The sequence below is a fragment of the Rousettus aegyptiacus genome, unplaced genomic scaffold, assembly GCF_014176215.1.
Source record: "Rousettus aegyptiacus isolate mRouAeg1 unplaced genomic scaffold, mRouAeg1.p scaffold_m13_p_4, whole genome shotgun sequence".
NCBI classification, from domain to species: domain Eukaryota; kingdom Metazoa; phylum Chordata; class Mammalia; order Chiroptera; family Pteropodidae; genus Rousettus; species Rousettus aegyptiacus.
The window spans coordinates 44,728,832-44,753,804 of NW_023416307.1; the positions used below are offsets into that span (position 1 = coordinate 44,728,832).

The window sequence follows — 24,973 nt, forward strand, 5'->3', positions numbered from 1 at the left end:
TGAATACCCTCCAGGGTGCCAACTCAGTCCCCCCTTTTGTGTAAATTAAATAAGCAAGAGACTAACATTTCATAGGCCTAGAAGGCCCACTTTTCAACAATACAGGCTGAAAGGAGACATTAAGAAAATATATTGTGTTTTTCTGAACTGCTGTCTCCCCCTCCCTGCCCGCCCTCCAGCCCGCCTCCCCTGTGGCCTTCCTCTGTTTGCTCACCCGTACTTACAAGCACACGCCCTGCATTTAGAGCAAGAGTTAATGTCTGTGCTTCCTCATAAATCTCACTTTGGTGCCTTGAGCTATGTTTTTAATTCTGTGGTGGAGCTTTGAGATTTGAGATGAGTAGAAAGGGGGAGCAACTGACACAGGTAATAATGGAAGCTGCCATTCTCCGTCTGGGGAGCCCTGCATCTTCATTCAGTTCTTCTAACAGATAGTTTAATGCCTCAGCCCAGCACCTGTGAAGACCAGGGTGGAAAGAGAGTGGGGAGTCAAGGGAAAGGAAGTTGGCTATATTGGGCTACACAGACGGATATGTGGTTTCTCTCCTGAGGAGAAAAATGCGTGGAATGAGCAAATTAACGCAGTCTGGTGGCTGACTGGCATGTTTTCCTAGTTCAGCAAAAATGACTTCAAGTAGGGGACTCTTTCATGACAGAAATCATGTCTTCTCTCACAAAGCTTGTTCTTAAAGAAAGTATTCCCCTGTTCATCTTGGAGCTCCTTTCTGTGTTGTTAAACCATGTTTATTTTTCACAATTGGTCCTTCAGAACTTATATGATAGTTTCTTGTGTGTAAACCTCATCTCTTCAACATGACTTTGCTTTCTTTTTGGTGGGTGAGGGGGGGGGGGTTGTAAAAGGCAAATCTTCTCTTGGGCTGCTGTGATGGTTTAAAGTAGTAATTGCTTAGGGCTTCCACCCTGCCAACAATTGTATTTGAGTAGAATTCAAAGTCTGAGTCACCGAGTAGAACATGTAATTAACATGACTAAAGAACTCTGATCTTTGAAAATTCTTGTCCTCAGTTTATATATCTATAAAGTGAAAGAATTAGAAACACACCTCTAAGAGGCCTTCCAACTCAGACAGTCTAGGATTCTAAAAAACTCCAAATATCATAAACCCTTTTCTTTCATCAAGTTCCTATTTGCCATTATGGAGCTCTTCCTCTACTGCTATACCTTTCTGTGAGGTTTTGATATTTATCTAAGTGAAGGGTAGAAAGTGGGAACGGAGGTCGGATCCAGCTGAGTTCCTTAAGGTTAAAAAGCGATAATAAAATAAGATGTAATTGTAACAGAGTGAAATACTCAGTCTTTTTGACTCCATTTTGTTCAAGCCTGCTTTGTTCCCATGGCCTTCAGGTAAATAGCTTCTTGCATACAGACATGCTAATCATTGGAGGAATTCTGCTTGCGGCTTGAGTTTTTTCAAAACAGCCCCTTACCATAAAGTGCCTCTCCCAAGGAGATAAAGAAAGTATGTATTGTTGATCAAAAATTTGCAGAAAACTCTTGACAGGACTCACATCAACTAGGGTCAACAGAGTAGGCACGATCTTCCGTGGACCCTGCTGGCATGTCTGTAGTCATCAATTGCCTCTTGTCTCTCACATTTCCCCTTTTGCTGAACATAGAAGAAACTGGAACTCTTTGCTTTCTTAAGATGGATTTGAGGCACAACTAGGTCTCTCATCTTCTTGGTTGGCCCTTCTTGATCAATAAATTTTTTCTTACTCCAAATTCTGAAATTTTTAGTTTTAGCCTTTCAAAATATTGGGCAATGGACTGTGAACCAGTAACACATGATTACTGGTGTCTCTCTTGGAGATAATGGATAATGATGTCTCTCTTCCCCCTTTTTATTCTATTCCACTAGTAGTTCTTGACTTGGTGATGTGATGAAGATTAGTCAATTATTTTTTATCTTATTTCCTGTAAGCGACTATTTTTTACCCCCCCAAAAAATTAAAAATTGCTATGAGGATTAAATAAAATTTAAAAATATAAAGTCTGTAACAGTACACAATAAGCATTATAGTATATGCGAGGCACTTAGTATTTGCTAGTTGAAAAGTGCTTTATAGCATACAAAACATTTTCTCACCTATTATCTTCCTATTTCTCATGAAATTGTTACTTAAATATCAGAAAGGTGGTATGAAATGCCCAAAGACAAAGAGTTGGTGAAAGCCAGGGTTTACACTCAGAGTATGATTTCAGGAAGAAAGCTACCAACTCTTTCTTTGCTTAAAAATTTGATGTTAGCATTATTTTCCTGGGACTGTACCCCAACTTTGATAAGTTGACCATAGCAGCTCAGTGAGAAAGACCCAGTCTTCTTGCCCTATGACATAACTGCCTCACTTCCAGTACTACCTTATTTTCCTACAATCATATAATCGCTATTACCATAATTGGGTATAAATAAAAATATACAGTTCCTTTTGAGTCAGGGATTTTCTTTCCAACCATTAGCTAGAATTCCTGAGCAGGCTTTTTACCCACAAAAGATGGCTGGCTCCTTAGGGCAATTCTTTTAATTCTGTGTCTAATTGGAAATAAGGCTGTGTTGTGTAATGGCAGGACCTTAACTTGAAATGTATTTTGTAACAATAGGCAAGAATGGTGAAAACACTCCTCAGTGAAATTTTGGGAGACCATGGCTCTCACCAACTCAGTCCTATCTGTAGTGATACTTTGGGAATGTCCTGGTCCTTTCCGAGTCTTAGTTTTCCTAACTTCAGAAAGAAGGCCATTCTAGCTCTGATATTCTACAGCTTATAAGCCTTAAACTACCATTGTACCATATGGTGGCTGATTAGTGCTTTTACACGTTTTTGAAATATTGTGGTAGGTGCCAAATTTCCTTAGGAATAATGAGACAATACTTGATGTAGCCTTTGCAGCAGAGGATGCATTCTGCTTGGGGGTGGGTTGGGAGGCAAATGTGATGCCTTTAAATTAAAAAAAACCCATAACCCAGAGGCTTCTTATAGATACTGTATGTTCTTTACTGGATAAATGCTAGTAGCATTATGATCATAGCTGTCTACATCATTAACACAGAGTTCCTGAGGTCATGGGATATCCCAAATGGAGGCACTCTAAAGAACATAGGGGAAATGGAAATTTAGAAAAAGAAATGAACTAGCCCATGGTCACACAGCATTAAATGTCAAAACTAAGACTAACATAGGACTACCCAACATCCAGTCATTGCATTTTTTACTCTAATTATTTTACATGATTTATCTCATGGTAAGCATGAATAACTGTTTAATAAAGCATTCTTGGTCATAAAATCACTCATATTCTCCACAATCGTCGTGGTGATATTTGACGGAAAAGAAGATGATAGATTTTCATAGTACTATAGTACTAAAAGCTCTGCTGAGAAGCGTCATCTTAGTTTTACCTTTGGAGATACTACTTAGTTGTAGATTTATCTTCTCATCTATCATCACCTCTGGAACTCAGGAGAAAAGGGTGGCTGAATTTGTGTATTTAGAAGTATACCACATCTCTGAGAAAGGTCATTGCCATGCCCAAATTGATTGTCTATTTAGAAATAGAGTCCTTCTTGAATGTCATACTTAAACTTCATTTGGGGTTTCCCCAAGGTGAAGTAAGATAATTGTACTTATTAGATAAGCTATCTTGGCAAATTTTCATCCTCTTTGGATAAGAGCAAAATTGCACCCGGGACATAAATTGACATATGAAGCAGCAAATATTTCCATTGTAAAAATTATTTAATGAATTCAATCCAGAATGCTCCATTGACCAGCATGTATAGAATATTCATTGAGCCTTGGGTTTCTTATCAGGCCAGGAAAAAAAAAATGAAGGAAAGTACAGGGGGGATGATAAATGTTAGTATAGCAGCTGAGAATGTGAGCGGTTAGGGAGGGAACTTTAGAGGTATGTACAATATTTTTCTTTTCTCTTTTTTTTTCTTTCCGGACAAAGGATTAAGTTCAAAATAGGTTGGGTGTCACCTTTCAAATTTAATCATCGAAAATCTGAAAACTGGGCAGCAGAATATGCCAAGCATTTTTCTTACTTTCCTTTTGTAAGAAGTAGTTCAGGAACCAGCCAATTGGGAGAGGGGTGTTATATGCTTATGTGTGAGATGGTGTTTATACACATCTCTGCATGGATAAACATTCGGAAACCACAATAACATTTCCAAAGGAATCCTTCCTTAATACAGGAAGTGACAACTTTGTTAAGGGACCACAATTAAGTACAAATTTTTTATTCTAGATCCCAGGATTTAATTTCCAGAAGAAACAAGACCTCTATGATGTTCCACGGGGCTGTTTAGAATTACAGGCAACTTAGTTTTAAAGCTTGTCAAATGCAAAGCTCCTAAGCTTGGCTTAACCTCTAGGCATCTCGTTATATTCAGAGATGTCTAAAACCACAAACTGTAAATTCCGATGGGCACATGCAAAAGAAGAGGCCATAGAAATTACAATTTTGTTATTCAAAGCGGCCACATTTCCTTACCACAACTTCCCTCCCACCACTCTCAAGATGACTTTCTTTTACTTGTCACTTGGATTTACCAGATGACCAGGCCTGGGCTATATTAGAGAATGACTGCCTCCCACATACTGTGAATCAAGACTGTGAACTTAGTGAAAAAGGTCAGGGAAAGCTTCCCTATGAGCTTTGACATATTTGTTGCTATAATTTTTCTAGGTGGAATGTGTGCAGAGAACAGAAAATCGTGAGATAAATAATCTAAGGTCACAGGGCATTTTGAATTGGTCATCATCTTTCTTAAAGATCATGTATATCTGTCTGTTTGGGAAATCTCAAGCCTTTTTTTAGTCAATTCTTGCTTGTATTTATGACTCTATGGAAACCATTGCTGTTGTCATCTTTCTTCTTGAAACCATCTCCCACCCTGACTGTTTCAGTTCCTCGACTCTTCCTTCTCATTTTCTCTTTTAACTGTTACTATCAGAATGTTTTCATGAAGTCGATTTTCACATGTTTAGCCCTGGCCACTGTCCTGAACACCAGAGTCACATTTCCAATGAGGCATTTCCACACAGAGTTCTCAACCACACTTTAAACTCATCGTGTTTGAAAGCTAATTCTTTATATTCTCCTAAAAAGCCTAGAACAATTCAACTAGGTGATAATTAAACCAATTGTCTCAGCAATAATATAAAGGCTCACTGAAATATTACATTCCTTTCCCACCTTTCCCTTTTTGCTTTAATCTAATAGAAATGACTAAAGAAAAACTCCTTTCTTGTAGGAGACAAGGAGAAGGCCTTAGGATCTACTGGGGGAGCCCAGAGCAGCAGTCTCTACTGTCCCGTTGGAACCCGTGGTCCACTGAGGTGCCTTATGCTACCTTCACTGAGCACCCTATAAGACACACCAGTGAGAAGTTCCTCGAAATTTGCAAGGTAGGATGCATTTTGGGATTCCCTCTTGGAATAGCTTTGGTAGTAAAGTTTTGTGATTCTAAAATATGTACAGTTAAATAAAAGTGATAAGATACAACCTGGGGTTTATATAGGTAAAAAACTTTAATAGGTTTATATAACTTTTTTAGTAAACAATAAAGCTGTTTTATATATGAAAAATATATAATATTTTTATTAACCATATCATGCTGTTCCTTCCTTGCTAATTTCTTAGCAAGAAATTATAGTGTAATATTGTTTAAAAATTGCAATATTTGTGTTAGTCTGACTGTGTTTATTGCTCACAGAATGTATATAATTTTCTAGATATAATTATATTTTAATTATTTTGTTCAGAGGGGTATGGAATAGTGCAAACTATGAAGTCAAATATGACTCTGTGGTTTTGTTTAAGACACTTTTCTCTCTGGGCCTTGGTAGTCTTATCTCTAAATAGACATAAGGAACACTGCCCTGTCTTCCAATCTCATTGAATTATTGTAAGATTAAATGAGATAATGTGTATAAAAATGCTCCATTAACTATAAAGAAACTAATAGTGTTTTTATGTCTTTAAATCTTATCTCCCCAAGTAGATTTTACATTCATTTTACTATCCTTTCCTCTTCCCCAGGAAGAGGTGCTAGAATACTCTAAGTAGTCTAAGTAAAACAGTTTGAGCCATACATTCAGTGAAAGATCGAACATTATATTTTCAACAAAATCAGATATACACATACAAGAACACTTATAGGCCTTGAAATTCTTGCCTTCTCTTGTCATTTCTGTTTGTCATTTTAAGCTGGCATTCACTTCAGAATATCACAACTCTTGATTTGCTATAAATTCAGAATATGGCAATCTGTCTCTAAAGTCTTCAGTGGTTGGATGGCATACATTGCATTTCTTAGATTATTTTAAACATACCTATTCATGTGTGAAACAAATATTTTAAATTGGTAAGTCTCTATTTTAAAAAGTACTTGAAATAAAATATATGCGGTTAAAGGCTGGATGGGGGCATTTATCCCCCTCTAACACATAGATGAAGTTCGCTTAAGTCACATTCTGCTTTCAGGACATTTCAGTGGTCCTCTTAAGATTTATGCCAACATCCTCAGGGACTTGTGTTACCTATACTGAACACCCCATGAAACACACCAGTGAGAAGAAGTTCTGGCTCCAAGCTATTGCAGACACTAAATTACTTCATTGTATAGATAATGTTGCTGCTCTTCCTGAAATTCCATTTCACAATATCTCAACACAGGCATCAACATTGGTCCCTAGACTGACTCCTTACCACCCAAAGTCAACAGAACAAAACAAAATGAAAACCGGTAAGAACAAAACAACACTTACACAAAGGCATTTCTGTGAGAGTAGACTCACTGAGGGCTTCAGGTAGAGAGAGTGGGAGTTTACAACATAATAATGCCCCAACTTCAAATGGAATATCAGATCTCCCTGTTTCTAAATGATCTTATTAATAATAATACTCTGATGCATTGCTTCATAGTCCTCTTTCCTTTCTTGTCTATCCTGCTCTTGCCCTTACCTAAAATCCTGTTTTATTTTTTTCTTATTAATAGTAGAGAGTAGTTTATCTGTTTGTTTGTTTTTGTAACACCTGTTATTCCAACTCAAAGAGCTTAATAATGTAACTTACAAAAGCTATTCGCCTTTAAAGGGAATCTGGTTCTAGCTATTAAAACTATATGTATATTTGAATTAATAATAATTATGTTTAATTCTAAGTCAAAATAAATACCAACTTAATAAATAAATAACAGCAATAACTTGGCTATTATATCCATCGCTTCCTGGACCAAGGATTCTCATATTCCTCCTATCTGGTGCACTAAGTACTTATTCCTTAAATGTCCTTTGCTGAAAGAAATCAAAGTGAAGGGTGAAAAAACAACTTCTATTAATTATAGATAAATGTTTTGTTTTATCCTGTTTTATATAAGTACAATCAATTTAAGAATGAAGATACCAACTAAATTATTGAAAAGGAAATAGAATAATTATTTCCCAAATACCCATGAATGTAATTAGTAGACTGGAACATTAAATTTTTCCCTAAGTCTTCTTATTACCCAAGGCTAAAAAGGAAATTTGAAATTTGATATTCACACAGCTCTTGTTGGATGGAAGTAAGAATAGTAGGGGTGTGTGTGTGTGTGTGTGTGTGTGTGTGTGTGTGTGTGTGAGTGTGTGTGTCCACATGCATGGACTTCAAGCATGGTGAATGGTTGGTTAGTTGGTTGGTTGTTTTTTTTGTCAATCTAACTGCTTTGTGGATCTGTTGAGTGCGTTGCTTTTAAGGCTTTTTCCCTTAAATTATTCTTCCAGTGTCTTTTTTTTTTCTTCCTGGCAACAGTCTGGCACTTTCATTTGCCAAGCCATTTCTTATTCAAAGACCACCCCAAGTCCCAGCTCTCTAGGAAAACAAGTGATCTCCATCTGGGATGTGAGATGAGTATGCTGATCCAGTTCTTCGAGTCTTAGTTTTTCTTTTGTTGTTGGTTTTTATGTCACAATATTATTTATGTTCAGGACATTTTCCAGCATTGGCTTTGATTAAGACCCAGTTATATTAACATAGAAGTATAAATAAGAAGAAAGATAATTCTGGGGATATAAAATACCTTTTATATGAATATTTTGGCATAAAATAAGATGTTAAAAGAGTGATCTAAACTATCTGTTCCATTTCCCTTATGAATGAAACAGGGAAAAGTGTAAGAATATGAGGGAAATGCATAACTAAATTAAATACCTAAAGCAATTTAATTTAATTTAACAAAACTATTATGGTATTGGAAGAGAACCATGCAGAGTTGAATTACACACAGTCAAAATTTACAATTATTTACAATTTAATGAAATAATTTATTTTAAAAAATATATTAAAAGCTTCTATTCACTTTTTTTAGAGCACAAGCACATGTAATCTCTTTATTCAACAAATATTTCCTGACACCTGTGAAGTGCAGGTATTATGCCTATTATTAAAGATACAAATATAAATGAGACAAGATTCTTCCCTTTGTGGAAGGCATTGCTTAATAGTGGAGGCACAAACAAATGCAAAGATTTTTAAATGAATACTGATCAACTAAAACAGAAGTCTGAATTAAATGAAGAGAGGAGGGAGGCACATGAAGGTACAAGGAGTGTTCTTAGACACAGTAATTCAGTTTAGCTAGAGTTTAATTTTATTAATTCCCCACCGTAATTTTAATAGCTCAAACAATAGGTATATGGGCTTCAACTAAGGGGCAGTAAGAATGGAGAAAAGATCAAGACATTTCGAGATATTCAGGATATAGTCTCAATGAAAGAAGGTAACTGACAAGACATAGTAGGTTAAAGAGAGGAAGATGTCAAATATGACATTGTTTCTGGCTTAGGTAGATATTAGATTCATTAATTTGAAAGGAGAAAACTACAAGAAGATTAAGTTTGGACATTCAGTTTAGTGCATGTTGCGCTTGAAATGTCCAAGGAACGTGGAGTTGAATTGGTTGTCAGGCAGTTAGAAATTTTCGCCTGAAACTTAGGAGAGAAAGTTGAGCTGGTGACAGAGGTTTCTGATGATCCAACATTGTGTCAAAGCTGAGCCATGGGTTGTTTAGTTAGGAAGGTACCCTGGTGAAAAACATTAATAGACATAATTGCATTCAAATTCAAATTTATACTATCTCTTAGTCTCATTGATCTAAAAACTCACTATCAAAATTATGGAATACTAGGTCAAAATACATTTTCTTAATCCATCTCACTATACCTTCTAACTCTGGCAAATATGATGGTCAAATGTTCTCTTTCCAGACATTCTTGCTTATTTCCAAGCCTCACCAACATTTTCCAATCAGTGCATGCACATACTTTGCATTATTTATATAAAGCAGTAGTGAAAATAGAAAATACTAAATTTTGGGGGCATTGATTATCTATTACATTACTACAAGACATAAAAATAATCTCATGTAATATTTTGTAATTATATTTTGTATTTATTCATTAAAGTTTTTATGTAATTCAACCAATAAAACCCTGTGAGTCAGGATAGCTATCTCCATTTTAAAAATGAGGGTGCTTAGAGTGATTAAATTAATTGACTAAAGTATTACAATAAAATGGCTTTTTTTTTTCACAACTAAACAATTTCTAATGTGCAGAAAAATGGATGTAAACCTGAAGGAGCTCTGCATGTATTCATATTCATTGATATGATATGATAGGATATGATAAGATATTATACATTATGACTAGGTGAAAATATCCTCATTGTTTAATCCTCTTTATATGTGCAACTTGTCGCCTTATCTCCTCTATTTTAATTATTGCCTCACTGGGTTTTTGGAGCATGTGGATAGTCTTGCAGAGAGTGACTAGTTACTGAGTTTAGAGCTGGTGAATAATAGTGAATGTATCATGGGAGCTCTACAGCCAAATCAAACTTATCTGCAGACTTCCCTTTTTATTCTCTTCTGATATATTTAACTTTCTTTTCAAGGGAATTAAAGAATTGAACCAATATTTTAGCACTCAAATCAAACTTTATATCTTTAGCCCTTTGATTTTTCTTCACATCAATTCAACAAATATTCATAGAGTATCTACATGGCATTGAATACTACAAGCTGATCAATGTGCTAACAAGAGCACATAGAGAGACTGAAATACATAGCCCGAAGGCTTAAAAAATCTGCTTCGCTGAGGAATGTGGGCCTGCAGGCATGAAACCAGGTCTCTACCCAGTGTAAACAGGAAACAAGTGATGGTTGTAATAAGGAAAACCGAGACCCTGCTCAGTGAACTGCTGGCAGACAGCACCTGAAGCAAACCAGGGGCCCAGCCACTCAGTGGGTAAATAACTGTTGTAAAGTGAAGAAGGATATTCAACACGCCCTACTCTACCCCCCAAACACACACACACACACACACACACACACACACACACACACACACTACTATGCCTACCTTAACCAACACCTAGCCCCTATGTAATTGGAGTCGTTAAAACTTGACCCTTTGTTTTTGAGACTGGAATAATAGAAGGAGCCAGGAGTGGGTGTATAAAAGCTTTTAGACAAAAGTATGTGGCTAGTGGCATTCATATCAGATGACACTGTGTTCCTGTCACACAGATTGAATTCAGGTGCTTGAAACCTCAAGAGCCTTGGAGATTTGGTCTTTTGTCTGCCTCTTTTTCAATGTACTGCTTGTTCCGTCTTCCTGGCCCTCCTACTTTTAGAGGGCTCATAGAAATGACTACAAATAAATTGCATCCGACTCTAATAAAATGCCAAGTTTATTGAGTATGCAATAGTATCAACTTTTTCTTTCCAGAACTTAGATTCTGAGACCACAGAGGATTCTTGTGAAATGAAGCTTATGATGAAGACTAGGGAGGCATTCAGTAATCTAATTTGACAAATATTTATTGATCTATGAAAAGGCATCTTGACAATCCAGAGGGTGTTGGCAATGGAAGTGTTAAGGTGAATTGTACTTGGCCTTTAGGAAATCATAGTTTAGTGATGATGATGATGATGATAGTGATGATGATAATATCAATGATTTATTGACAATATTTATTGAATATTAGCAATAGGCTTTCTTTATGGCCTTTGCAATATAACTCCAAATTTTAGCCTCATTGAATTTCACTTCCCTAACCCTTCCTGAAATACATGAGTGTGTGAGTTCACACACATATTCCTTATATACAAACTCTTTACTTATTAAAGTTAGTTTAATCTTTACAGCATGTGAGTTCAGTGCTATTAATAGCTTTTTTTTTTATGGAAAAGAAACTATAAAATTCAGAGAGATTACATAACGTGCCCAAAGTCATATGGCTAGTGAATGCCATATTTGAAACTTAAGAGCAGATCTGTTTGATCTCGATTCTCATGTTACATCATGCTCTACTTTCTTTAGCTTAGTAGTTCACAACAAGGGATCATTTTGCCTCTGGAGGACCTTTGGGAATATCCGGAGATAATTTTCATTATCATGCCTAGGTTGGGGTGCCACTAGTATCTAGTAAGTAGAGGCTGAGGTTGCTGCTTAATATCCTAAATTAAGAGGACATCCTCCCATTTAGCAAAGAATTATCTGGCCCCAAATAGCAATAGTCCCAAGATAGAGAAACCTTGATTTAGTTGTATTGACAGCCAATCACACTTGTAACTCTAATTCTTAGAAAACTGGATAAAATATTTGAGTGGAGATATATGTGAAATGGAATAGAATAAAAAAAAAAAAACTTTTGCCTAGAGTGTGTGGGAAGGCCTTGTGGGAGAGAGGATTGGAGCTTGGTTTTAAAAGATGAATAGAAATGTAGGCATTATAGATTTTTGTGGATCGAATAGTCAGAGCTTGGGGTTCCTAGGCAAGCTTAGTACTGTGTTTCTCAAAAAAAAAAAAAAAAAGTTAAAGTCTTTTTAAAATAAAATCTTATTCAGACCCCAAATATATAAAACTGATAAAAATAGAGCAGCTCTAATCGATGTAATTTCAGGAACTGAAGCAGGTTACCTGCTTAGCTTCTTCCTTTTCTTCCACACCCTTTCTCTAAACCCTCAGGAATCTGTTTTCCCAACATTATTAATAACACTTCCTTTCTTTTCAAAAGAATCCTGGCTTGGATGATAAATTATATGGTCACTCACCCTATGAGGAAATCTAGTGTTCTAAGGAACATGGGTTTGGTAATTACTGAGTCTGATTTTTTTCTCTCTCCCTTTTGAAAATAAGAAACATGAATCCTTTCCTAAATATTAGAATTTTACAGTTCATAATAGCAGCATTTTGTATATGCTGCTATTATGAACTGTAAAGAAGATTTTAGGACTCAAATTAGGAGACCTGGGTCTAAGAACTTGCTCAGTTGCATACTAGCTACTTGGTACTGGACAAATCTCTGAAACACTTGAATCCTCAGTTTACCTATTAGATCCCCTAGTGCCTAGGGTCTTGTCCAACATGTTTTCTGAAATGTTTGATATCTAACCCCTGCCTTATAGCCTATTTTGTTTAGGCTATTAACTTTTCCTTGTGAATATTGTTCTTGACTTCTGAATCTATAGTTATTATTATAGAATTTTTAACTATAGACATAGACTTTTCATCTGTACATTTCTTCATGCTCCAGCTCGTGTATCTAGCTGACTATTATAAATCTCTAAGAGACTTACTGGTGAGACATCTAAAACAACACATATCTAAAACAGAATCCTTGATCTCTACACGTCACCACCTCCAATCCCTACTCCCACAGGCTTTTCCAACTCATTAATGATATCGCCATCTACCCAATTGCTCAGACAAAAAATCTAGATGTCATCTTCAATTCTTCTGTTCTCATCTCCTATATTCAATCATATCAGCAAGTCCTGTGACTCTACCTTGAAAAAGTATTCCCAGTTCAACCAGTTCTTATGTTCTCCACTGCTATCCGGTCTAAGACACCACCTCTTTCCTGGACTACTGAAGTGACCTCCAAACTCATCTCAGCTTCCTGCTTCTAGTCCTTCTCCCAACAGTAAATTATCTAAATAGCAGCCAGAATTCTTTTTTAAAAATAAGACATTAAATTGTCTTTACAATCACTTCAATCCAAAGTTCTTAATATGGTCCACAAGATTCTTCATGCCTAGTTCTCTGACCTCTTCATTTTGATCACTATAATCCAGTCTTACGGACCTTTTCTGTTTCTTAAGTAAACTAAGCTCATTTCTACCTCACAGCCTTAGCAATGCTGTTACTTTCTTCCTAGAATACCTTCTCCAAATGACTGTCTCTTTTTTATTCTTTGGGCCTCAGTTCAAGTTTTTCTCCCTCAGAAACACTTGCTCTGAATATGATATATAAATAAACCCTCAATCTCATTACTCTGTATCTCTTTACCATATTTTATTTTCCTTCTAGATCTTTTTCACTACCAGAATCACTTGTATCTATTTTTACTTTTTGTCTCATAGCACAAGAATATAAGTTCCGTGAGAGCAGGCTTCTTAACCTGTCTACTCACAATACTTAGAACGTACTTGGAGTAGAATGTAGCTGCTTAATTAATATTTCTTGAATGATTTTAAATAGCCTTTCATCTGTTAGTGACACAGAGAGTTAGTCTACAGTACCAATAGTAATAATTCTATAAACATGGAAAGTTAAAGCAGCTAAGACAACATAGCTGTCTTATACACATATAGCTGGTAAACAAACTAAAAAATCACATATTATTTTTGACATTAAGAAGCAAAATTTGGCCTGATGAAAGTTATTCTTAATAGAGTTAAACACAAAATTAACAACTAAAATCATACTCAGGAAAATAATAACATTAAAAATAATGTCCTCAGAAGAAAACATAATTGGTAAATTTAAAATGAACAAAAATCAAATTTTTGTTGTAAAAGTTGCAAAGGAAAGAATCTATTCAGTGGAATTGTTCAGAAACATTTTAAAAAATGGGAAAAAATGAAAATTATTTAACTGTATTGGATGAAAATTATTCAATAAATTTAATTGCCTCAATGTAATTCATGACAAATACATAATGTTAATGAAAATTTACTAATGCTCATATAATTTTGATAGAGGTTTATATTAAAAATATAGAGATAAGAGAAACAAAGTAGTAATGTTCTCTTGTATCTGTTTTTCTTTTAAACTTTTCTTCTTGATTAATTGAAAACATCAACAATCTTAGGAAACTAATATTTAGAATTTTTAAATTTAGATTTTAAAACCCTTCCATTTTGAAATAATTTTGGACTTACAGAAAAGTTGCAAATATAGTAGACTTTTCATATGCCTGTCATTTAAACCCTTCTAACAACTTACATAACTGAAATATAGTTATCGAAACCTGGAAATTATTCTTCCATTTTTGTTTTTCCTCTTTTGGAAGTTGAAGAAAGAACTCTTTTTTCTGCTTTTCTTATCCAATCAACTAAAGCACTGGGAGAGTTCACTGAAATGAAGGATGTTCTTTCCAGAATCCTCCACCCACGTGACTATATTTGGTTAATTTACTAACACCAGTATTTAGATCCCTTCTAAGGTCTCAAAGAAGATGCTGGTACTGGTAATAAGAGGTACTTTCTGTCTATCTTTGCTGCTATACGTGAAACTCATGGAGAACAAGCAAAAACCCTACTTGTCTGTTAGATCTTTTACTTCAGCAGAGTGTGCTTTTTTAAATTAGTATTTTTGTATTATCCAATTAGGTAAATTTTACTTTAGAGAAAAGTAGAGGGACAAATACCTCAGGTTATTTTGAAAAACCCACAGATATTGAGGTGCTCTAGTAAACTCTGTGTTGTCTTATCATCAGCCACTATTTTTTTCTTCTTCTTATATTGGCTAAAAAAACACACAGATTTTAAGGCCTCTTTTCAAAAGAGCAAACTGAGGCTCAAAAAAGGGAAAGGGTATTTACAATGTCACACAACTAGCAAATTACAAAAGTTGCATTTGCATGGCTTTTTCTTTTTTCTTTCTTTTTTTCTTTCTTTTGGGTTAAGTCAACTAGTAATAATAGATACATTCTAAATTTTAAATTTTAGCATTTTTTTCTTACTAGTAAAGAAACTAAACCTAATATAAAGAAGTAGTTTGCTCAAGGGAAATTTGGTATAGATTTAAGAATCCAGGATAAAACCTATTAGACAATTGGATTATGGTGAAAGACTACAGGCTTCTCCTTTTTAATTGAACTGTCACTCTCATTTAGTCTCTTAAAGTAAAGACTACCTAATGGAGAAATGGGAAAGATAACTTATATAGTATGCTTAATAATTTGGATTGATATTCAAATATACTCTAAGAGATTTAATTTAGATTTGTGATTCAGTTTCCTAGGAAACAGATTTGGATCTCACTATGAGTAGGCTCTTATTCCAAATGTATTTTTTTTTATTATGATACAGAAAGTGGAGTGACTGTTGGTAAGTCATTTACTTTTATGAGCCTTTGTTTCTAACATGAAAATAATTATATCTTCCTTTACCTAAATGATAGACTTATATTAGAATGAGATAATTGATATAGAAGAGTTTATTGGAAATACAAAGATATGAACTTTCTCAATTCATTTACTTGTTTATATCTCTGTTTGAAATGCTCCCTGACTTATCAATTTGACTTGGCTTGACCAAAGGAAAGTTTTTTTCATTCATTTAACTTAAAAATTTAGTGTAGGCCAATCTGGTAATTCAAATGCCTTTGTTAAGAATTTATCTCTCTCCATATCTTAGTTCTTTCACCATTATTGGCTTCACTCTCAGTCAGATTCTCAGTATGTATCACAAAGAGGACCATGAATACCTCTAAGCTTATATTCTATCAATTTCACAATTACTTTGGTCATATGCTCATACTTGAACAGATCTCTACCCAGAAGAATGGGTTCCTCTGATTGACTAGTCTTGAGTCATGTACCAAAGTCAGTTCCACTTAAACTAGTTGGGCTAAATGGAAGAGGGTGGTTTTCCAAAGGAAAATGAAAATACTTGTATTCCGAGAAGAATCTCAAATAGTGAAAAAGATACTGGGTTAAAATAAACAGCAGCTGTCAGCTGGGCCCCTCCCTAACCTAATTTCACTGGTCGAAACGCTATTAACCCTTAAAGGGTTATCTTGAGTCACCTTTTAGTCATTCCTATTCTTCAACCATTTATGATTTCTCCCTCTTGTGTTGCTTTAGCATCTTGTGCCTCTTTTTGCTATTTATTTTTGTGAACTTTGTATAATCATTATAAGTTCATTTCTTAGATTATTACAGGGTCATTTCTTTGATGGCCAAGACTGTATCTTCTTTGTATTTAAATCTTCAGTAACACTCAACAGGTATTTGATTCTTAATAGACTATCAGCAAATTTATGAAAGCAGCTTCTTAATGTGTTTACAAATTATGAATAATGAAAAGTAAACAAGATAAAGCAGATGATTTTATGTACATAATTTATTAACTGATTAATTTATTAAAAGACTAGGAGAAGCAATGTTAACAATTCTGAGAAATGATTTCTGTTTAAGAAGAATAATTGCAGCCCCCGAGAGTGGTCAACTGTTGTAAGAACTGGCTGGGAATGGGGTTCCTCTGGACCTAATCTGTGTTCACTAACTCTGTGCCTTCTTTTCCTCTTCAGTTGTCTGGGTTCACATCTAAGCTTGTTCCAGCCATCCAGAATGCCCTCAAGAGTTCAAGTGGATCTGAAAGACAAAAGGGACTGATGGTGTTAACTGAACCTATTTTGATTGAGACTTACATGGGGCTGATGTCGTTCATTGGAAACCGCAACAAACTTGGCTATTCCCTTGCCCGTGGGAGTATTGGTTTTTAGGACTCTTTTTGATGTATAAGTACATCATCCACAGATATATCGTTATTGAAGATTCTGGTTCAGCCTGTCATATTTTCAGACTGAAGCAATTAACTACTTTTAAATGATACTACATGATTTTGAATGTTTAGTGTCTTAGGAAATTTAAAATCTTGATTAGTCTGATAGATGTACATTTCAGATTTCATATAAGTATAATCAAATTTTCTAAAACTAGAAAATAAGTTCTCCTAAGCCCATCAAATAATATTATCAAATGAATACCTGATCACAAACTCAGAGCAGACTTTCTGGGTTCTTATTCTTCGGTCCTCTAAATATAAGCATTTTCCAAGTCTTGATCTTTAGCCTTTCGATCCCGATCTTCTTTATCAGGAGTCTCACTGTCTATATTATTTTAGCTACCCTTTTTATGAATATGACTTCCAAATCCATATATGCATCCTTGATATTTCTTCAAGATTCAGTTTTGCATTTGTGTATGCTTATCATCTATATTAGTGTTCCAATGGCCTCTCACATTTGGCATCTTCAAATTTCTGGATTTCTCTGTGGCATTTTTATGGTCCCAGTCAATATTTTTGAAATCCATCAGTTTATTTCTTTAAATTCCTTGCCAAATACATTCCATAGAGTATCTAGTTTAGTCTGTGTGGGCTGCTATAACAAAATACCACAATTTGAGTGTCTTATAAATAACTTAAGTTTATTTCTCACAGTTCCAGAGGTTGGGATTCTGAGATCAGGGTGCCAGCATGGTCAGGTGAGAGTCCTCTTCTGAGGTTACAGCCCTCTTGTTATAGCCTCACATGGAAAAGGGGCAAAGGTGTTCTTATACTTTTTTTTTTTAATAAGAGCCCTTTTTTTTTTATGAAAGCTCTGCTCTTGTAACCTAATCACTGTCTAAAGGTTTCACCTCTTAATACTATCATATTGAGCTTTAGAATTATAACATATAAAATCTGAGGGAACACAAACATTTAGACCACAGCAGTACTGCATCTGTATGTGACTTACCATTGTACCACGATGCTCAGATGTCAAATTGTTCATTATTCTTTCAAAATTGTTTATATACTCTTTCTTTCCATTCTTATAAGTGTATTATTAGATCAATTTTTCAATTCTATTCACCTAAATAATGGCCGTAGCCTGTTTTTTTTTTTTTTTTTTGAGGTCATAGATTTTTAATTTGTATCCTTGCTCCAGGATTGACCCTCTTCTAATCCATCCTGTTCTCAGTTGCCAGATTCCTAAAGCACTATTTGATCATATCACTCCTTGCTTAAGAATTTTCAATGGCTCATTTCCTTTTGCAGTTTTTTGTTCAAGCTTTTTTTTTTTTTTTTTCTTTCAATAGCAGACCCTTTCTTTCTATTAGGTACTTAATATGTAAAACAAATAGAAGTAGGTCCACCATGACCAAAATGGAGGTGGGAATGCCACTGGTCTCTTCCTTTTTAGGTCTCAAAGAGGCTCCCTGTAGAATATCTGTGGATCTCAAAGAGTTTTAAGGAGTGTATTTTCAAAAACACTGTCTAATTTGTTCTGTTTTCATTACTCTTTTCTCTTATTTCCTCTTTGTTTCTCCTTGATTTAAGCCTAATTTTGAAGAACTCTGGAGATTATCTCATCTTTTATCATCTCTTCAAATTTCTTTTAGTTTTTAATTTTTTCAAGTTTATTTTATTTTTAATTTCTTTTGAAAAAAAAGTTTTGAATGTTAAACACTGTAAACATTATAATCAACTTTTTTCATGTCCCATGACCCAAAGTTGAGACATCTTGGTTGACACTCAAGTGAAAATTTTCAGGTAATATTACTTTTTTGCTCATGTGGAGTCTATTTTTGAAGTCTTTCCCTTGAAAAACTTCCTCAAGTCCAAAGATTTGTCCTCTGATACATTCACAAACATCAATTCGATGCAGGTATTCAAAACCTAAGCCTTGAATAAACTTTATTTTGTCTCTGTTTACTTCCATAAGTATTTTTCTCCCTCTCTCTCTTTCCCATTCTCAGCACCCACTTTTTTTCCCCTATGATGACAAATATTGTTACAGTCCCCAAGGCAGGAAACTTCTATTCATACTCTAAAAGGAAATGTTGAAATTCTTAGCTGTCCTGTCAACAGTAGTGGAATGAAAAGTCGTTAGATTGTTTTGGCAGTGGTTCTGAAGTAGACATAATTGGCAAATTATTATAACACTGCTGCCCAAAAATCTCTATTTGCCTCAAGATAGTGACATTTGTTGGCAGACGCCTCTGAAGTGTCCAGCCCATTCTTTTGAGTTACTGTTTAAGGATCAGCCTGACAATTGACTTCTCTCTGCACAGTTGTCCCCTTTGTAATCTAAGCTGGACTGTTCCAAATGACCTTCTAAAGAACTCAGTGCATCATCAATGGAATCAAATCAGAAAAGATGAGAGGAGGTAGATGTCTCTCAGCCCTGAGGTCCAGTCTGTAACAATAGGATAAGCAGTTAATGGTACCAAAGCTGTTTAGTATGTAGAAGAGTGAACTCAAATGACAGGAGAACTATCTTCACATTTTAGAAAGGCTGTTCTGTGGAAAAAGTAATACATGAGATCTAGAAAGCAGGATTATGATCAAAAGATGAGAGCATACAAGAATTTAAAGGATAATTTAAAATAAGAATAATCTTACAGTTAGAAATGTCAAAAGATGGCATGGATTGCTTCTTGAAATAGTGTTCAAGTAGAGACAGATAAAGTGGATATTGTGAAAAGGATTGCTGAAGAGATGACTAATGTAATCCTTTAACCTATGATTTTTATGATTCTCCAAATAATTCTTGCTATTGATTAAATAATTAGATTCTTTGTTGTTTGCAAAAAGTTAAATCAATCATGTGAAACCCTGAAAAATTACCTTCACTTTCCTAAGTTTTAATTTCCTCATCTGCAAAATAGAGACAATGATACCTCTTCTGCTTTCTTCATAGAGGTCTTGTGAGGACTCAATAAAATGAGATTAAATTATTTTATCAAATAAAAATCTTTGAGTACTTGCCTGTAGAGTGATGTGACTTTTACAGCAGAAAGTGGGGCAACATCCAAAGGAACTAAATTCAGTTCTCTTAGGGAATGATTTTTTGGTTAACGTGGGCCCACTGACCATCATTTTCTCATTTGCCACTTGGGGTTCTCACTTGGGCTTTTGTCTTTAAGCTCCACTAACATCCACAAATCAGGAAACCTATATGTGACCTGGGCTTTTTCTTTAGACTATTATCTGAACTATACCAATAAAGTTTCCAAAAGGGGCATCGTAGGTTCGATTGGGAATAGGATTAGATACAAGAGATGTTAAGTACAAAGCATATCATAAAAATGTCATAGTCAGTCATCTTCCTTATCTAATCTTTTTTTTAAATATTAAATTTATTGGGGTGACATCAGTTATATAAGATTATATAGATTTTAAGTGTACACATCATCTGTTTATTGCATTGTATGTTCACCACTCAAAGTCAAGTCTCCTTCCTTCACCATATATTTGAGTTTATTCTTTTTATCCCATACTGGAATTCCCACTAGAAAATCCCCAATAAGTCTCCCTTCAGAAACTTCTTGAACATTTCTATCAACAGCTTGCTAACAGTTTTCTGATACATCTTGGGCAGCTCTGATGGTTACAAAATTCTCCTTCTGTAGACTTAGACCCTGTAATGTCTATCTGCCATCTGTTTTATTTAAAAATATCCTGATGCTGGAGTAGGTTCAGCTTGGATTTTCATATTAGGATGAGGAACATTTGGATACACAAGGTGTATCAATTCTCTACCATTTATAAGAAGAGGAGTGGTCAAGAGCCACTATGCCTAACCTCCTAGTGGGCAATAAGGCCTCTTTTGATGCTTGCATTTTGGCCAGCCTCTGAAGCAGAAAAGAAAGGAGACCTTACAAGTTTGGATATTTTGCCATGAGGCCCATTCTCTGGTGAAGCATTCCTAAGGAAGCCAATTCACAGAGCCATGAGACTAAGGAAGCATATAAACTATCTAATCCAGTGTTTTTATTTCACAGAGCAAAGACCTACAGAGTGGAAAGGAATTGCTCAAAAAGCAGATAGTGAATTTTTGGCAATACTAGAATTAGATCCGAAAGCTTCCAATTTCCTATTCCTGGTCCACCGCTATTTCCATATATCTTTCTTTCAGGAAGAGGCCTGTCATCTAAATCAGTTTTCTCATAGTTGCTAGGTTAATTCTGAGGTGAGAAAAAAATAGATCACCATTGTTTAAAGGGAATTTCCAGAAATGTCCTGTATTTTCATAAAGGTTAAGGTCACTCATAGAGCGTTCTGATTTTCTTTCTGATCAAAAAGTGCAAACAAAGCTGCGGAAGCCAGGACAGCCAGCAGATATTTTATAAAGCAGATTTACCTCTGCTTGGCATTTTGTGGAGCAGGAGAGGGGCAGACAAAAGTATTAAATTTAGGCTTAAAAGTTCCTTAGAAATTCTTTACACACAAGAAACCAAGTTGGAGAAAAGAAGATGACTCGTGCCAAAGGAAAGAAAGAGAGAGGCTAATACCTGTGGTTTTCAAAGGTTAACGACAACAAAAAAGCCCAAGTATTTGCACAGGGATGAATGCTCATTGGCTCTTGGCCAACAATTATACAAGAGTTTGTGCCCACATCCTGTAGCTGTGGTTTAGGGATGCTGCTCATGAGTGACTTCTTATGCTTAGTGGCAGGAAGCTTTAGTCACTGATGTGTAAACTCACCTTTGGTCTGCACCTCCTACAAGGTGCTCTGAAGGGAGGTAGGGGGTCAGGTCTCCTGATTTCTTTGGAGATACCAGATCCTCAGAGGCTAAGGAATAACTCCTTTTGTGGTCTTGAGAGTGATGGAGACTTGATCAATACTTATTCTACTCAATTGGAGCAACCCCTTAGGATAGTTCTGTAGCCACAAGGAAGAATTATGACATCCTCTCCTAAACTCCCACTTTAGCCTCAAAACCAAAACCAAAAAAATGTGAGCTATGTTTCATTTCAGGGATGCAATCACTGTGAAATTTAAGAGGCAAAGTCATGAGCTTGCTCCTGAGCCTAGATTTTGTATCTGATGAACTATTTTATACTCAATTATAAAAAGTTCTTAGTAAACATCTCACAAATCTCCTTTTTAGTGAAGACAAGTGGAATTTGCAAGGAATTGCTCAAATAGTATATGGAAAATTTCTGGTGATACTGGAATTAAATTCTAAAGCTTCTAATTTTTTATTTCTGTCCTACTGCTCTTTCTGTATATCTCTATTTCCAGGGAAAGGTATTTCATCTAAATTAATGTATCATAGTTGCTGAGTGTGTGTATGTATATATATATATATATATATATATAAAATCATGATGCTACATTATGGATAGAGAATATGTTAGGATCAAGTTCTCTAAACCACCACCTTCTTGCTCACATACTGTCCACAATGTGTACCACATTCATCTTAGAAATTCTTTTTCCTTCCTTTCACATTCTCTGCTCACTCTATGGAATCATTCATTCTGAGATTGCAAGGAACCTTAAAGGTCATCTAGTTTAGCCTCCTACCTATTACAGGAATGTGCTCAGCCAAAACACACAGCACATATAGACTCAGTTTCTGCAATAACATTCCCAAGGCAGAGAATCCCTTCCTTTCCACAGCAGCCAATTCTTCTGCTAGGCAGCTGCCTCAAGTAGAAGATTTTTCTGGATATTGCGTACAAATCTTCCTCCCTGGAAATTTATCTATTTGATCATTCTTCTTCCTTTGAAATTATCCAGAATAAATCAATTTCCTGTTTCACATGGTTATACTTTAAACAAAGACAGCTAACTGGTGCTCTCTCGACAAAGTAGTTTTACTTTTGTTTTTCACACATAAGCCCCAGTTACCAGTCATTCTTCATGCAATGGATTATCTCGAGCCCTCAGTGAATTTGTTTGAGGACTATTCTGTTGGGTTAATATTTCTTTTACAATATTATATTCCACACTGTCATGACAGTTCATATATAACTTGACTAGCACAGATTAGAGTGTAGTTACTTTTCATTTACCAATATGTTATTAATGAAATTCAGGTTTTCTTTATCATACTATGTATTCACATAAAACTCATGGTTACTTTCATACTATATATAATATAAAACTTTTTTTCTGTTTAGTAATCTCATTTAAAAAACAAATGGGACCACATTAGAATGGACTATTCATAGTGAACCTATGTTAGCTCCTAGTAATCATTGTTTTTTTTTTTTTTACTTTTAAATTTGTTAATTTTTTTTGTTAAAGTTCCATTTAACATTTTATCCTGAGTTAGTGTCAAAGTTACTATATTTTAGTATCAGGTAACCAGCATTATTTTTAAGTGGTTATTTCTGTCTTCAGTCCAGAGGACAAGGTTGGCCTGGTTTCCATGATGGAGAGCTGAGCCAAGGCAATGATGAGAATGGTATGACTCACAAAGAACTTTGGTATTGGTCAGTTGATAGTTTGGTCCCCAGAGCAAAAAATTGATAAACAAACCATTCAAGTCTTGTTTTATCTGTGTAAGCAGAAGAGAAATGAAGTCTGCCTTTAATCCAAAACTGCCACACCAGTATCATTACCCCCATTGAATTCAGATTGTCCAATTCAATGGCAACAGTTCCCTTTGTAATTCTTGGTCAGCAGAGAATATCCACAATGAATCTGTTGAAGAATGTTGGGATTCCCCTCACAATTGTATTCCTCATGGCCTTGGTGAGGGAAGTGTCCCTAGAAACTTCTTAGGGGACATAGTTAGGAGGTAGGTAAGAAGGTCTTACGAAATAAATTCACTTTAGCATTTCAATCTCCCTAAGTCCTTTGATGTATGTATTTGTTCAGTATATACTTTCTTTGGCCCATATTTTAGTCAATTGACCAGGCAAACTTTTAGAGCCATTTTTCATGTCTTGAACATGTTGAATCCAGAATTTTAGCCTTGTATACTCTAATCAATAAATATTATCTACTCCAACATTGTATTTCTTCCACCTTGAAATAATCCCCTTGGAATCAGTCTCCATACATGTTTTCCATTGGTGTAAATTGGCAAAACCTCACAATTATTTTGAAGTATATTATACTTTCCATTAATCACACTTTTTTAGTTACTTGTGAAAAGCTGAATTTGGTTATAAGTGTAGAAACAATGCAGAATGAGAATGAATTATTGCTCATTTAATCAGATGTTGATTCCAACTACAGCTATTGATCCAGATGTGTGTGTGTATGTGTGTGTGTGTGTGTGTGTGTGGGTGTGTATGTTTGTGTGTGTGTGTCTGTCTGTTTTATTTAAGAAAAATGATACATTTTCATTCCCTGGCACCTGGTATGCAAGTTATCAATCTGATGAGTTTTTATTTTTCTCTTTTTACCTATAATTAAAGATCATCAGAGGCAGTTCGATTTCACCAGTACTCTCAGGGTTATATCAACCTTCCAAACCTATGTCCCATTCCAGTCAACATGGAACTTGATCATCTCTCTGTTCCACTGGTCTATTTCACTGATGATATCATGTTAAATTAACCAGGCGAACAACAGTAAGTATTCTAACACTTGTGTGACATGCATAGAAATATATTTACCTCGAATTCTAGGGCTTTTGTCACCAAAAGTCATAGTGATGACTTTTCTACAATATCAGTAGTCTGGGACATGTCAAGATATACCTCCTAAGGCAGTTAGAAAATTCTGTTCTATTACAAAGAAAGAACCACAATGCCTATTGGGTTCTTTAGGTTTCAAAGGCAACATATACCTCACTTGGGTCTGCTATTTGAACTTCTTGATCAAGTAATCCAAAGGTTGCTAATTTTGAATGAAGAACAGAACAGGAGAAGGATCTGGAGCAGGTTCAGGCTGCTGTACAACTTACTTTATCATGGACTATATATCCAGCAGATCTAATGGTGCTTGAAGTATCTTTGTCAGATGGAGATCCCAAATGGAAACTTTGGCCAGCCTCATTAGGTGAGTCCCTAGATATACCTTAAGATTTTAGCAAAGGTATTCTCTTAGATAACATTTTTTTTTTCTTTCAATTTGTTGCTGGGCCTTAGTAGACATTAAGCACTTGAGCATAGGCCAACAAGTGGTAATGCAACCTAAGCTGCTCATACCTATGGTTT

General features: G+C 35.2%; 1 protein-coding gene across 1 annotated transcript in view; it reads left to right on the top strand.

Annotated features, from left to right (window-relative positions):
* Positions 1 to 18,425, top strand: part of TPRG1 (tumor protein p63 regulated 1) — a 122,792-nt gene extending 104,367 nt beyond the window's left edge. The window contains exons 5-6 of the mRNA XM_016136241.2: positions 5,279 to 5,432; positions 16,611 to 18,425. Coding sequence (XP_015991727.2) covers positions 5,279 to 5,432; positions 16,611 to 16,805 — 349 coding nt within the window. The 3' untranslated portion in view covers positions 16,806 to 18,425. The remainder of the gene's footprint in view (positions 1 to 5,278; positions 5,433 to 16,610) is intronic.
* The last annotated feature ends 6,548 nt before the right edge of the window (positions 18,426 to 24,973 follow it).